This window comes from Natrix helvetica, assembly GCF_964273705.1.
Source record: "Natrix helvetica genome assembly, chromosome: Z".
Lineage (NCBI taxonomy): Eukaryota > Metazoa > Chordata > Lepidosauria > Squamata > Natricidae > Natrix > Natrix helvetica.
Genome location: NC_138554.1, coordinates 101,703,521 through 101,719,360, shown reverse-complemented (window position 1 = coordinate 101,719,360; position 15,840 = coordinate 101,703,521). Strand labels below are relative to the sequence as shown.

The 15,840-nt window shown below is 33.4% G+C and overlaps 1 protein-coding gene across 1 annotated transcript in view; it reads left to right on the top strand.

Moving 5' to 3' along the window:
• Window positions 1–15,840, top strand: part of DNAH11 (dynein axonemal heavy chain 11) — a 190,316-nt gene that overhangs the window by 41,284 nt on the left and 133,192 nt on the right. The window contains exons 19-31 of the mRNA XM_081971445.1: window positions 675–791; window positions 887–973; window positions 1,756–1,914; window positions 4,655–4,738; window positions 5,474–5,632; window positions 6,858–6,980; window positions 7,936–8,058; window positions 8,487–8,711; window positions 11,416–11,507; window positions 12,555–12,681; window positions 12,813–12,962; window positions 14,277–14,510; window positions 14,984–15,115. Coding sequence (XP_081827571.1) covers window positions 675–791; window positions 887–973; window positions 1,756–1,914; window positions 4,655–4,738; window positions 5,474–5,632; window positions 6,858–6,980; window positions 7,936–8,058; window positions 8,487–8,711; window positions 11,416–11,507; window positions 12,555–12,681; window positions 12,813–12,962; window positions 14,277–14,510; window positions 14,984–15,115 — 1,812 coding nt within the window. The remainder of the gene's footprint in view (window positions 1–674; window positions 792–886; window positions 974–1,755; window positions 1,915–4,654; window positions 4,739–5,473; window positions 5,633–6,857; window positions 6,981–7,935; window positions 8,059–8,486; window positions 8,712–11,415; window positions 11,508–12,554; window positions 12,682–12,812; window positions 12,963–14,276; window positions 14,511–14,983; window positions 15,116–15,840) is intronic.

The window sequence follows — 15,840 nt, the reverse complement described above, 5'->3', positions numbered from 1 at the left end:
TTGTATTTCATTGAACCTACTGTTCAGTCTTCCAAAATATTGGTGAGATGCAGAAAAAAGATCTTATTGAATTGTACTTTTAATATTAAATGATTGCCAAGATGTTCATGTAGAAATATCACATACCAATAGATTTTTTTGACATTTTAAAGGACTGTTTTTATTTTTTAAAAGTAGCTTATTACCTTTTCACAAATTTTCCATTTTCTTCTCCTGAAAACCGTATGGATATTTCCTTCTTTTCATTGATGTATTTCCATTCAAATTTAGTGGCATCATTTTGGAGCTTCAAAAAAGAGGTTCAGGAAAAACATGCAGTTCACAAGCTGTGATCGCATCCCTATTTTCCAGCATATAATTTCTAAGATATTGTTTGGTCTCCTTTTCTTTCAGTGTGAGTGAGGAGGAGATTAGCATTATTCCATCTTCCTATATTGAAAGTGTTGTGACTTGCTTTTAAATGAGTTTTCAAAACAAGTGAAGAATTAACATTAATTGTAGTTGAGTTTGAGCCAGGCAGTCATATATGCTTTATGTACCTGTCATCATGATATTTATGGCAAAGTATCCCAGCTTGTGGGAACAGCCTGTGAGCATCCCCCATGCAGTTGGCAGAATGTGAAAAGGGTATCTAACTAAGCTGTCTTTATATGGTTTGTTCTTTGATCTTTTAGGAATTGCCTGAAAAATGGAATGCCACCAAAAAGCTTGCTGTGTCCGTAAAGCATGAAGTGGCTCCTTTTTTGACTTCTGAGGTCACTATTCTCCGGAAAAAATGTGCTGCTTTTGATGTAAGCTGAAATTATTTTTGAAGCAACACACACGGACATACTTTTATGAGGATGAGACTGTTGACATAAATTTATTGCTTACGTTCTTTCTACAGGGAAAGCAGATAGGATTCAGAGAAAGATTTAGAGCAGATGCTCCCTTTCATTTTGATGCCCAAAACCCATATGCACTTCTTGATAAGGTAATGGAGAAATATTAAAGGTGCATGTGATGCTGATAATCTCTCATTACAAAATGGAGATTTCTATTTACATATTGTGCAATTTGTACAGAGCATTATTTTTTTTTCTGTTGAGCTTGATAAGTGCTATTTTATATAAACTAGGCAGCTTAAAATGTGTGTGATTGTTTCCCTGAAGGTACTCTAAAAAGAGCCCAATATGTCTGCATTAGAAAAATGCATCCTTCCCTTAAAAAACTGTTTTAGAATATGTGTGTGATTTGCATACATTTTTTTAGCTGAAAATCATGTTAAATGAACATAACATGATTTCTACCTGGCCAATTAAATCTTCAATTTTTTATCATAAATCAAAGCAGCCTCCCTTAATATAATGAACTTCAGATATTGTTGATAGATAGTGTTATGTAAAATAATAATAATTTGTTTATTCTAGGTTAACCCAATGAAAATTAAAAATAGTGATTTTTAACTAGGATTTAAATGTATATCTTTAACAATACTATATGCACACATTATAGGGTGCATTGACATATGGATACATCTATTTAATTCTAAAGAGGTAGAAATTTAAATGAAGGCAATTTGGTGTTTCTGCAAATTTTGATCCATGCTGCTGAAGAATTTGCTTATAAGTGAATCTTGTTTGCTTTTGGAACTAAAATAAAATGATATATGGACTACTTAAAATTAATACCCATAGATGTATGTAATTCCTTTTGCTTTCAGAATCTACTGCTTTGAATTACAAATAGAATTTTCTAATATTTTCCCTTTTGTAGGCAAATCATGAAGTAGAAAGAATGGAAGAAGAAATGTTGCACCTACAGGAATCTGCCAATCTTTTTGAAGTGACTATTCCAGAGTATAAACAAATAAAAGATTGTCGCAAAGAAATAAAGTTGCTGAAGGGAGTGTGGGATATTAATATTTATGTCACAGTAAGAATATATTAAGAATATTATTCAATTCTCCAAAAGCAGTGTAAACTAACTATTTATTATTATTAATATAATGCTTTGCAACACTTTGACATTTTAGAGGGCAATATGAATAGTGAAGTGTAAATATCAAACCAGCATTTTAGAAGCAGAATTTAGGTGTTTTTTTTAAAAAAAACTTGTTCTTAGGCTGAGTTAATAAACTGAAAAATGCACTTTAATTTAATTTAATTTCAAAGGAAAAAACCCCATAAATGTAATTCTTATATAATAAAAGCGCTGAAAAAAGAAATGAAAAATTAGTGGAAAAGACCAGGAAATAACAATTAAATAATAATAATAATGCTTGCAAGCAAAAATTTATGGGACCGTAAAATAGAAAGTCATAGAAAATGGAGAAGTTAAATTGCTTTGGAACTTTAGAATCCAAACAGACAGGCACCTACCACATAACACCCTAGACCTGTGATGGCAAACCTACGGCACACGGGGCGGAAGTGGCACACATAGCCATCACTTCAGGAATGCCAGCTGTTGCCCATTGCTCTTCTGGGTTCCGGTGCACACATGCATGTCAGCCAACTGGTCTTCGCAAACATGGGAGTGCCAAAAACTGGAAGAGTAGCTCTCCGGAGCATGCAGCTGAGTTTCTGTTTTCTGGTGTGTCTATGCACACAGGCCAGCTGGTCTTCATGCATACCAGAAGACCAGGTGACCAGCATGCATATGCACACCAGAAACAGAAAGCTCAGCATCCCAGCATGCACATGCATGCCATGAAACTGTTCTTTCAGTTTTCTGTGCACTCACACATGCACATCAGGAAAATGCTCTTTTGGTTTCCAGTGTCCCTCCAAGCACTTTGGCCACTTGGTGCCAAAAAGGTTCGCCAACACTGTCCTAGACTTAACAATTGTCTTTAAGAAAGACACAAAAGTCTGGACAGTGGATGTGGCAGTGCCTGGAGACAGCAGAATAGAAGAGAAAGAACTGAAGCAGATAATACAAAGACATAGAAATAGAATGACTATGGCAAAGGCAAGCAAGGGTAGTACCAATAGGTGCCTTGTCTGCAATCCCAAAACAACTGGAGCACCACTTGAACATCATTGGCATTCACCATCAGTCAACTGCAAAAGGCAGCTTTACTTGAAACAACTTCCATCCTGCAATGATATCTGCCAAACATCAAACATCCACATCTGCTTATCCCAAGTCCTTGATAAGGATCTATCAGTAGACAAAAATGTCAAAACTAGTCTGAGCATCTGGCTGACTGTGTGATGAATAATAACAGCAACAACAATAATGATGATGATGATAATACATCAAGAAATTGCAGCTTCCTGCAATAATACCAGCAGAACTGCAAAACACTTTGCCACTCGGAACATCATACATTTTAAGAAGATACTTTTGTTGATACCTAGGATGCTGGCAACAACCCGTATCAATCATCAGCACCAATCAATGATATTTGTGATACATCTTTAAATGTATCTGATTGTATTGACTGAGTTTCATGTTTAATGAATAAAAGAGATGGTGATGATGATGATGATTTCTTGTCCTTGTATTGTGAATTTGGAATCTAAGTCAGAGATGCATCTAGTCCAACATTCTGTGTAGTTTCAATCAGATGCATTAAGAAAGCAGAATATGGGGATGATAATCGTTTTCCAGTATAGCTTCCTAGAAACTGATATTTAAATATTTGTGCTCCATGATACGTAGTATGTGGTCCTCAAGATTAATAGCCACTGGTAGTCCTTTTTATAAAGTATCTAAATGGGTAGCCAACATCACATGCAAGTAACAACCTCTATAGTTTAAGAATTCCATTTAAAGCTTTATTAGTCCTAAATTTCCCCACATTCTGATTTAGTGAATGATCTTAATTCTGGAAGAATTAAGAAGAAGAAAAAATCTTCCCTCTGACTCTATTTTCCTTACTGTGTATAATACTTTCATCATACTTTCTTTTACTAGTCTTCAAAAGCCTCAAATTCTGAAATGTTGTTAGGGAAATTTTAGGCCCTCACCCATTATTTGATTGCCCCTTTTGCCTTTTTTATTATTTGATAATATTATCTAATGTGTAATTATATTTTTTTCAAAATGTAACAATATTTACAAAAAGGAATAATTAGCAATTCAGTCAGTATTTTCACTGAATTATAGAAGATACCTCCAAATCATTTTGGGACTACTCACTTCCAATTTAGACCTGATCAATAAGCCACAACTACCGCCCCTACTCTTCTCCTCTTTCTGTTTTTCCTCCTTCCTTTTCCTTTTTACTGCTCCAACTAATTTGCAATTAATCCATCTCAATGCTGATTCCTAACTTTATGGATAAGCAAGTTAAAAACATTGTTCCCAATACATATAAGTGAAGTACCCCATTTTTAAAAATGTCAGTGTATTCCTTTTCTTGTTCTTTAACTCACTTATCAATATCTCCTTTTTTGATCCTTACAAGGGTAATTGAATATCAAGCTTGTTCAAGACTTTGCATGTTGGTTGCAGAATACTTAATATAGATATTATTTAGCTCTGGAAGGCGGCTGCAAATGCAAAGAGATCAAGGAAACTCTACTAGCTATTTGCCAACATGGAAACAAATAAGACAATTTAACATTGCTATTCTTCAAGCCCCTGCACCATAGGCAACTGCATGGCTATGAAAGTATTTTAATCTTTGTCAAATGTCATTGACCTTTCAATGTTTCTTGTTCAGAGTAGCATTGACGACTGGACCAAAAAGCATTGGAGAGAGATTAGTATGGAACAAATGGAGTTTGAACTCAGAAGATTTGCAAAGGCAAGTACTACAACTATCGTTACCCTTCTATTTATTCTCCTGTTTTATCTACTGTTCTCATATTTGATAACTTCTGTTTCTCTTGCAAACAAATTTTGGATTTTTCTCCATTTTTGCCAAATTTTCATACAAGATTACCAAATCTGTGCAAAAGTTTGGGATTCTTCATAACCTTTTGCAAGATTTTATTTTGAAAAATGGGTAAGCTTGGTTAGTACTTTTAAAATGCATGTTCTATAATACCAAATATTTGCAACATTTTCTTATAGGTCATTATCATTCACTCATTCAGCAATCATTTGAACTTACAAGGCAACTGAATGAGTGATGCATATAACCAGTTGCCCAAGTTCTGGCTATTGCAAGGCCCCTGTGGTCATATGATGATAATCTGGGTGCTGGGCAACTGGTCTGGATTTCTGATCATTTCTGTATCTTTTGGTCATATGTGATTAGGATTTGCGACCTATCCTGCTTCTCCCCAAGCAAAGTCAATGGTCATAAGTGATCCTCACTTAACAATCTATGCTGATTCACTTAACTATGGTAACTGGGGATTGCCAAAAATCCCATCACTAAGTTGCAGGAACACATGAATGTCATCACTTCATTTAGTGATGGAATTTTTATTCCCAATATTAATGGAAATTTTAGTCCAATTATCATTGAGACCACAATATAATTGGATTAGCAGGTACTAAATGACACAAAATATTCTATGATGTTTTATTTTAGGAGACATGGTCATTGGATAAAGAGATTCATTCCTGGAATGTATATACAAGCCTAGAGTTAACTATTAAGAACCTTCTGACATCACTGAGAATTGTAACAGAGTTGCAGAATCCAGCAATTCGAGATCGACACTGGTATCAGCTCATGGAGACCATAGGTGTAAGTATTTTTCTAATTTCATTGTAAAGATTCCTAGATCTTTGATCATACCTTTCATACAAATAAATTGAAAAAATCATTTTTATTTTTTTAAATTATTTTTTAATGTTCTTTAATGTTATAATTTAATAATTTTGAGCCTTCTTTCTCATAGCAGCTACTCTCTAGGATTCCTCCCAGGATCTGGATTAGACCCGGGCATTTTATGGCCCTTGGGCTATACATGGCCCTTTGGCTGTCCTGTCCAGCCCATGTGAGATCAATAGGAAATTAGAAATCAAATATAAATAAGTATACACCATATACATAATACAACTGCATTTAATTTTGAAGATGCCTATTATTGTTTTTTTTTTCATTTACATATGTCCATGCACGCAAACCTTTGCACCTTCACCACCCTATTGGTTCAACCCTCCACAACAATCCGTGTTTCTCATGTGACTCCTTGGGAAAATTAATTGCCCACTCCTGATCTGGGTGATTTCCACCCTACTTGTGTTTCAGAGGGTCTTGAAGACTTAGCTCTTTATATAGGGTATATGCAGACTCTACCAAATTTTATATATATTATATTATATTATATTATATTATATTATATTATATTATATTATGTTATGTTATGTTATGTTATGTTATGTTATATTATATTATATTATATTATATTATATTATATTATATTATATTATATTATATTATATTATATTATATTATATTATATTATATTATATATTATATTATATTATATTATATTATATTATATTATATTATATTATATTATATTATATTATATTGTTGCCCAGTTTTGGCATTTCTGCCTTCTGAAATATCTTCTTTTATGCTGGCATTATTGTTTTATAGTCCTCTTATTTTTTTATAAAGATTCCAGAATGGTTTGGAATTGGGCAGTGTTTTCTTGCTGATACTTCATTACCCAAATAGATAACAACATCAGTGCTCATCAATGCACTGTGCATCATCAATGCACTGATAATGTTACTTAGTTTGGGTAATGAAGACAACAAAGAAAACAGCCAAGCTCTGAGGGCACCAAGGACCTCATTTCAACCTCAAGCTACAAATATTCTTCATTGGTAATACATTTATTTTAGACTTTTGATCTATTTTGCTTCAATGGGTTGGAAATTGCATCACCAACTAATTTTCCAGCATTATTTCTTTCTTTGTTTATAATGGAATGTACAGTAATTTTTTGCTTTTTCAGGTTCAGTTTTCCATAACTGAAGATACAACTTTAGCTAATCTACTGGCGCTGAATCTGCATGAAGTGGAAGATGATGTCCGAAACATTGTTGACAAAGCAGTAAAAGAGCTTGGAATTGAGAAGGTTAATCCCGTTTCTTCTCAGAATTCTTTCCAAAATCTTATTCTGAATGTCATCTTTGATTTTAGAATCACTCGATTCTTAGTTTAAATAGAACTTAAGCATTAGAATTTTATCTAGAGAGTTTAGGCTCTTTTTCTCACTTTGATAGACAATATTGTTCATTGTGACTTCCACTTATACCTCCTCTACATTTTCAGTTGTGCAATTTTACTGGTGCACAGTCGAGCACATTCTTAAATGGTTTTGGTGAAATTTTAGATTTTAGATATAATTATATTAACATTTTCTTCCAAATGGTGATTTCTATTATGAAAGAATATACATAGGCAAGTTGCTGTATTGCTAAAATGAATTCTGATGTGATCAAATATATGATCACATCAATTTTATAAATAAATTTTGCAATTTTATTAATACACTCACATACTAATAATATAAGAGGCATGAAAGATGGAATTGAGTAAAATTAAAATGTGGATGCAAGGAATATGTCTTCACAATCCATATTTAATTTTAGAAGTATTCCTATTTAAATAGAAATTCAGGAGGAGCAGAACAGAAGCCAGTGTGAAACAAATGTGCCCTGTTAGGAAAACCCTCTCACACTTATTTTTCCTATATTTTGGGCCCCTCGATTGTTGTTTAGAATTGATTTCTGTAAAACATTTTGAATTTGAATTATTATGAATTTGAAACACTCACCTCAATTTCATAACATCCCATTCTCAATGTAAAATGGTTGTTTTAAGTGCAAACCATTGTTTTCCTTTGAAATATTTTGTAAATTTGAAGTATCAAATGTTGATAACTTGAACAATGCACAAAATCTATGATATCAATAGTATATAAATTTGATAATTTATTGTAATACATCTCAGGTGAATTGTATAAATATTGATTTAAATATTGCTTTGGTCAAAATGTTTCTAATCACATTTTTCATTATGTTAACTAGATTCTGATAGAAATTAGTCAAACATGGGCTGCTTTGGAATTTTCTTATGAAGAACATTTCAGGACCAATATTTTCTTGCTGAAAATAGACGAACAGCTTTTTGAGACTTTAGACAATGATCAAGTAAGATCTGGTTTACTAATGAATAAATGTGCTTGTTGCTGAATTGCTAAAGTGCTTTTTTTTAAAAATGGATTAACTCACATCTCTGTTTTCACAATTTTATTTACAGTGAATCTTAGCTGTCCCAGATGTTAGTCTGTAAAATTATATGTGTTCTTGACTGTATATGGTTTAACAAAAATTCCTGTCTGTGTAGGAGTTTGTAAAATTACAGGTCCTTGGTGTCTCTCCTTTTCCCCTAGATAGTATGGAATCATTTAATAATATGCTGTCCATTTGCAAGGTTTGAAAATGTCTTTTGCTGTGATTTATTGTAATAATAGCTTGCAGGAGATTTTTTGTAAAACTTTTGTAGCTATGATTCCTGTGTCTCTTTGAGTAATTTTCTATATCCTTTAATTTCATTTTCTTCTCCTCTTTTTCTAAAGGTTCAGTTGCAAACAGTTCTGCAAAGTAAATATGTTGAATATTTCATTGAACAAGTATTAACTTGGCAAAAAAACCTGAATGTGGCAGACTCTGTCATTTATATATGGATGGAAGTTCAGCGTACATGGTCTCATCTTGAAAGTATTTTTATTGGTTCAAATGACATCAGAGAACAGCTTCCTGAAGATTCAAAGAGATTTGATTGCATTGATATGGATTTTAAGGTTAATGAGAAATAAGTCACTACATAAATCATAATCCAAATTTCCTTTTTCATTTTTTTATATACAGTTACCAACATTTTTAAAAGCATTCCCATGAAATTATTCACACAGACACACAGAGACACACAAACACACAAACACACACCAGTGGTGGGATTCAAATTTTTTTTACTACCGGTTCTGTGGGACGTGGCTTTCTGAGTGTGGCTTGGCTTGGTGGGCATGGCTTGGTGGGCGTGGCAGGGGAAGGGTACTGCAAAATTCCCATTCCCTCCCAATCAGCTGGGACTCAGGAGGCAGAGAATAGATGGGGGAATTGCCAGTCAGAGGTGGTAAATACCTGTTCTTTGAATTACTCAAAATTTCCACTACCAGTTCTCCAGAACTGGTCAGAACACACACACACACACACACACACACACACACATGAAATAATATATATTGTTTTAAGTAATTAATCATAATAATCTGTCTCAAGGAATTCAATCCAAACAAATACAAAATAAAATGCCTAAATCACACATATAAAAATATTATGTAAACTATTTATTATTTTGTTCAAACCTAATAGTATAGAAATAGTAACTAACATTTAAATGTATTTGTTCTGCCTTCCACTTCTTTAAAATGGTTATGGCATATTTCATATACAAGTGAAACTGCAGATCGATAGATATTTAATGAGCATGGCATTTGAAGCCTTACTTCAATTTCTGAATTATTGTGAAATATCAAGTTTGGGTGATTTTTCTTAGCCTTAAGTAAGAGTCCTTCAGCATTGCTGTATTGCCATGAAGTTTCAATGCATTCTGACATTGTCAAAGAGATAAACATGTAATCAATACGTTTATGGATTCCATTCAAATGTTAATAAATCCATTCCTTGCAATTTGAAATGTAGAAAAGGGCAAACTATTGTAAAGTGGTATTGAATTTTCAGCTTTCAAAGCAGGTTTTTTTCCCAAAAAAAATAAGGAAGCAGTAAGAAAAGAAAACTATAGGAGCAGTACCATTTATTACTACTACGTACAGGAAAAAAAATGAAAAATATCTTTCTTTCAGGAAAACCTACCCCCGACTTTAGCTGATATTGGAAAGAAGGCGAGCAGAATCAAATTATGATAGGATATCCTAAAACATAAAGCTAGAGTTGAATATTGAGAAAAATGTCCTAGAAGAAGGCAATAGAAACTATTTCCATAAAAGTATATGGATATGCACATCTCCCAAGTTGAAATTGACTCAAAAAAGTTTTTACTATATGGATAGTCCTCAACTTACAATCATTCGTTTAGTGACCATTCAAAGTTACAACTGCCTTGAAAAAAGTGGCATGATTGATTTTCACAATGTTGACCATTGCAGCATTCCCATGGTTACATGATCAAAATCTGGACATTTGGCAACTAGTTCATCTTTGTGATAATTGCAGTGTCCCTGGTATCGTATAATCACCTTTTGCAACCTTCTGCCTGGCAAGGTTAATGGGGAAGCCAGATTCACTTAACAGCCATCTTACTATCTTAATATCTGCAGTGATTCATTTAACAGCTGTAGAAAGAAAGATAATAAAATTGGATTAAATTTAATAACTGTTTCACTTAGCCACAGAAATTTTGGGCTCAGTTGTGGTTGCAAGTCGAGGACTTCCTATACCAGAAAAACAAAGTAAAGAGCTAGTATGAAAATATTTATCTAGAACTTCAGGCATCTTTTGTGAGAAATGAAGAAGAACATTAGGACAATGTCCTTGTAGAGCATTTAAAAAAAATGCCTATACTTCTTTTACTATATGTAGTACTCCAGTATTATCTGGACATTGATGAAAACAGAAATATTTTGTTGGTATGAATGCAGGTAGTTCTCAACCTACAACCACAACAGAGTCCAAAATTTTTGTTGCTAGACAAGACAATTGTTAAGTGAATGTTGCCCCATTTTATTATCTTTCTTGCCACATTTATTAAGTGAATCATTGCAGCTGTTGGGTTATAACATTGTATAAGCGAATCTGGAATTCCCCATCTAACTTTGCTTGTCAGAAGGTTGCAAAAAAGTGATAAGGACACTGCATGTCATAAATATGAATCAGTTGCCAATGGTCTGAATTTTGATCACATGACCCCAGGGAAGTTGCAAAAGTTGTAACTTGGTCATAAGCCACTTTTTTCAGTGCAGCTTACCTTCAAATGGTCACTAAATGAAGTGTTGGAAGTTGAAGACTACATGTACCTTGCTACCATTTTTGGCAGATATGGAATTTTATTCCTTGCTGCCCAAAGTATAGTAGTTTAAAATAAATATATGGTTCACTAGAAAAGATAAAACATGGTTTTCAATAAATTATTAATACTACTTTCTTCAAGAAGATAGGGAAAAAGTCAACATATGTCTGAAATCAGTATTTACTGGTATGAAATTGTCATGGTTATTTGACTTGATTTATAAAACACTGCTATTCCTTTGAAATGTAGAAAACACTATAATGTGTGAGCAGGTGTTGTTTTCCAGCAACAGTTGTTTTTAAAATCAGCACCACCAGGTCAGGATTTTTTCACACAGATTTGAGGATAATTTATACCAGTACAAATATTATGCTTAGCATTCTGGAGATAAGGGAAATATTTTCTTTTCCTCAAAAAATGAGGAATCACATAAATCTTTTTTCACAAATTAAAAGAAATATTTTTGCTCCTGAACCTAGGGATTAATGAATGATTCAGCAAATACCAGAAATGTATTGGAAGCAGCAACCAAGCCTAATTTGTATGAAAAACTTCAAGATTTGCAGCATAGGTATTGTTGAGCCAGTTGTTTTTATATAATTAAATATATAATAGTTAGCAGCAGTTATATATCATGATTTGATAATTGTTTAAAGTTTTATTTAAAATAATATTGATTTTTTTAATCATAGGTTTTCAGGGCTTAATAATAAATACTTCTACTACATGAAAAAAGTCCCACATTCATAATCCATAAATACAGTCATTTAAATGTAATGCTTCTTCACAGGTATACACTTCTCAATTTGCTCATTAAACAGTTTTATTCATAACTGTCTTTGACCCTGAACAGAGAACTCTATTTCACGCAAAAATTCTGTACATTCAGTAGATTGTAATTACTCATATTGCTTTAGGCTATTGTTCTTCTGATTCAACTACCAATTCATATACAGTTACCATGGTAATTCACAGTTTACTCATATTCAGGAGATAACAGTCAAAACATGCAAATCACTTGACTGATTTGATTTTAAAGAGGAGCATCCAGAAGAATAATCCAAAATCAGTCCAAGGTTCTAAGAGCCAAGTCAGGATTGTCAGCTTGTCAGGGTATTTATACAAACAGGATTCACAAGAACATCATATGAGATATCAGACCGTTGTTTCTAGCAAAGGAACATGGGTCAGAGCTGCCTCTTAAACCAGTTTGCAGCCAATTGTCATAAATCAAGAGTTTTACTCCCTTGCAGGCAAGAAGTCCCAGAGAACTGCTCTGCTCCTTATTTACTCTAACTGGTGTGAGAGCCTGGAAGGCCTTATGTCATCCTCCATCTGATTGCTTTAGCTATCCAAGTGGTACATGTTTTTGATCAGCCTTGTGATTTTTGGCTTGGTGCCTCCTAAGGCTGAAATTCCACAGATTCAGGTGAAGCAGCTTTTTCAGATTCAAAATCTGAAAACATATCTATTAATTATGAAGGACAATTAAACTCTTATCTTCATATTGAAGAAAGTCTTGAACTATTAACTTCCCATAATGAGCTATTAAAACTATTGTTGGGGAGAAAAAAAACATACATTCTTAAACATAAATGTTTTCTTCCTCAATTTTCAGACTCTTGCTTTGTGAAAAGGCTCTTGCTGAATACTTAGAGACCAAACGTTTAGCTTTTCCCCGGTTCTATTTTGTTTCCTCTGCTGATCTGCTAGACATTCTGTCAAAAGGAGCCCAACCTAAACAGGTAAATTTTCTTGCCATCATATCTAAAGCATTGACTGCAAAGAAATGCTATACAGCAATGTGAAATAAAAGAATGATTAAAATCTGGGTAATCCTACAGTTTTTAAATTGTATATTGTTTTGTAAATGCAGGTGACTTGCCATCTGATTAAACTTTTTGACAATACTGCTGATCTTAAATTTCAAGACAATGAAGATGAACACAGCACTATTGTACTAGGGATGTACAGCAAAGAAAAGGAATATGTCTCATTCAGTGAACAACTCAAATGTAATGGTCAGGTATGTGATGCACTGAAGCGTGATATTTTTCTTTGTGTTCTAAAGTTAGCAAATAATAAGCAGCACTTAACAGACACCATTTTGACTAGGTATACACATAAACACACACATATATTAATGAAAAGTCTCCTTGTCTGTAATTATGGATATATAAATAAAAACAAAAATATTTCAGATTCTATTTATTTTTTAAAAAATGAAATATGCATTAAAAAAAACAATTTCTGTTTACCTAACTATTCCAATAAAATTGGCTTTAAAATAAATGTGTTATAATAATTATGTTTTGATGGTAACATGCTCAGCAAAATAGTTATGCTAATTTTTAAAGCAATTCCCAATAAAATCCCAGATGGCTTTCTATTCATGAGTGTTTTTAAAACTTCTTTTAAAAATTGTCCCCTAGATTCATCTGGATAGTATGTTTACTTTATAGCAAAGAAATGTCTACTTTGAGTCATCTTTATAAATTTTGAAGAAATTCAAAATTTTCTTATTCATCTCTTATTTTACTGTAGTCCTTCATTTTGGGAATGATCAATGGATGTTCATGTTATCAAACACATTTAATGATGAGAGAATTGGAAAACAAGCTATGTTTAAACACTTTGGGCAATGATAAGGCAATTTAGGTAGCATTTTCTACTGCTAAAATTAAATTTCATACCACGAGCTGTCAAAATAAATATGTCAAATATTTACAAAACTGTTTATGAGCAATCAATACCATTATAATAATCAAGGCTTAAATCCCAAAGGCAATAAGGAAATGTTGATTATGCTTGCTTAGGGATGATGTTGTTTTGGATCAAATTAATGTATTACTGTGTGATGGAAGACACAACAAATCTCAAGCATATTAAATCATAAACATAAAATTATGTTTTATAGCTTGCAGGAATGACAATAGGTCCTTCCTTCCCAAAAAGAACATTTTTGTTAGGTTATGCAAAAGATTCTTAGAATTATTATTCTCTATGCTCTTTAAAATGCAGTAATATTTTTTCTTACTTTTTTCATGCAGTTACCTTAAATATTCTATGGCAAAACATCTTGATTGAATACTTTTTTGTCTGCTTACTCACTTGTCCTTGTAATGTTCTTTACCACTCTGTGGTTTGCACATACTGTATGCAGCCCTTCATTCTAGAATTTACAAAAATGTTTGCTGAGTATTCCATTCATACAAATAATCCCTTTGGATATGGAATATATTGTATGAGTAAGAACCTATTCACATAGTGACAAGTTAATTATAAGTGCAAATAACTTTCTGTGAATTGAATCCAATGTGCCTAATTGTTACCTGAAAAGGTAGAAACCTGGTTAAAACTCCTGGAAGACACAATGCATGAATCAGTGCGATATCACATCACTGAAGCTATCACTGTTTATGATGAGAAACCCAGAGAACAGTGGATCATTGATTATCCTGCACAAGTAGCACTTATTGGTTCTCAAATCTGGTGGACTACAGATGTGGGAATAGCATTCAGCAGGCTTGAAGAAGGATTTGAAACTGCTTTGAAGGATTATCATAAGAAACAGGTATTGATGTTACCTTTTACATATGAGCTACCAAACCATATCTAAATAGAGTTTACAATTGTATGTAAAACGCGGAAAAAGCTGTTTGCCATGCAGCAAAACTATAAGCAATTTTATTTTTACTGATTTATACCCCACCTTTATTATTTTTGCAAATAACTCAAAGCAGCAAATTTCCTTTTCTGATTTTCCCACAACAACCCTGTGAGGTAAATTGGGCTGAGAGTGACTGGCCCAAGATCACTCAACTGGTTTCCATAACGAAGGTGGGACTTGAACTCATGGTCTCTTGCTTTCTTGCCTGGTGCCTTAACCACTAGAGCAAATTGACTCATTTGGTGAAATAGGTGGCTATATAAACCAATGTATTAAATAAACAGATAAATCAATCAATAAACAAATTATATAATATGAATGTCAATGATTTGGTATATAAAATAAAATATAAAATTATTTATGTGTGTCTTTCTTAGATTGCTCAGCTAAATGCTCTTATTGCTCTACTATTGGGTGACCTGACACCAAGTGATAGACAGAAGATCATGACTATTTGTACAGTAGATGTACATGCAAGGGATGTGGTGGCAAAGCTTCTATCTCAGAAGGTAAAACCACTGTTGTTGTTAGTTGCAAAGTCATGTCCGACCCATCGCAACCCCATGGACAACATTCCTCTAGGCTTTCCTGTCCTCTATCATCATCTGGAGTCCATTTAAGCTCACGCCTACTGCTTCAGTCACTCCATCCAGCCACCTCATTCTCTGACGTCCCCTTTTTCTTTTGCCCTCCATCTTTCCCAGCGTGAGGCTCTTCTCCAGTGAGTCCTTCCTTCTCATTAGGTGCCCAAAGTATTTGAGTTTCATCTTCAGTATCTGACCTTCTAAAGAACAGTCAAAGTTGATCTCCTCTAGGACTAACTGTTTTGATCGCCTTGCAGTCCAAGGGACTCGCAGGAGTCTTCTCCAGCACCATAGTTCAAAGACTAGTGGTAAAACCACTAATCATTGTTTTAAATTTAGGTCACTAGTCTGATTCTATCCTGAATGTAGTATAAGTGTATTTCCTTGGATTTAAATACTTTGGTTGATAAGTGTTTCCATATCTACTGCAGTCTCCCTGGAGGGAGAATAGTTAGCATCCATTTTAAACTAGAGATTCCTGTTATCTCTGGACTCTAGCTGGGATTCCTATTTGCTTTATGGATTAATATTTCTTGAAAATTCACTTTCTCTGTTTATATGTCATATCTGTCTGAATGGGGGAATGCGGATTGAGAGCAAGTGCCTTAGATTAGATCAAGCAGTTCAGAGTTAAAAAACACAAAAAATAA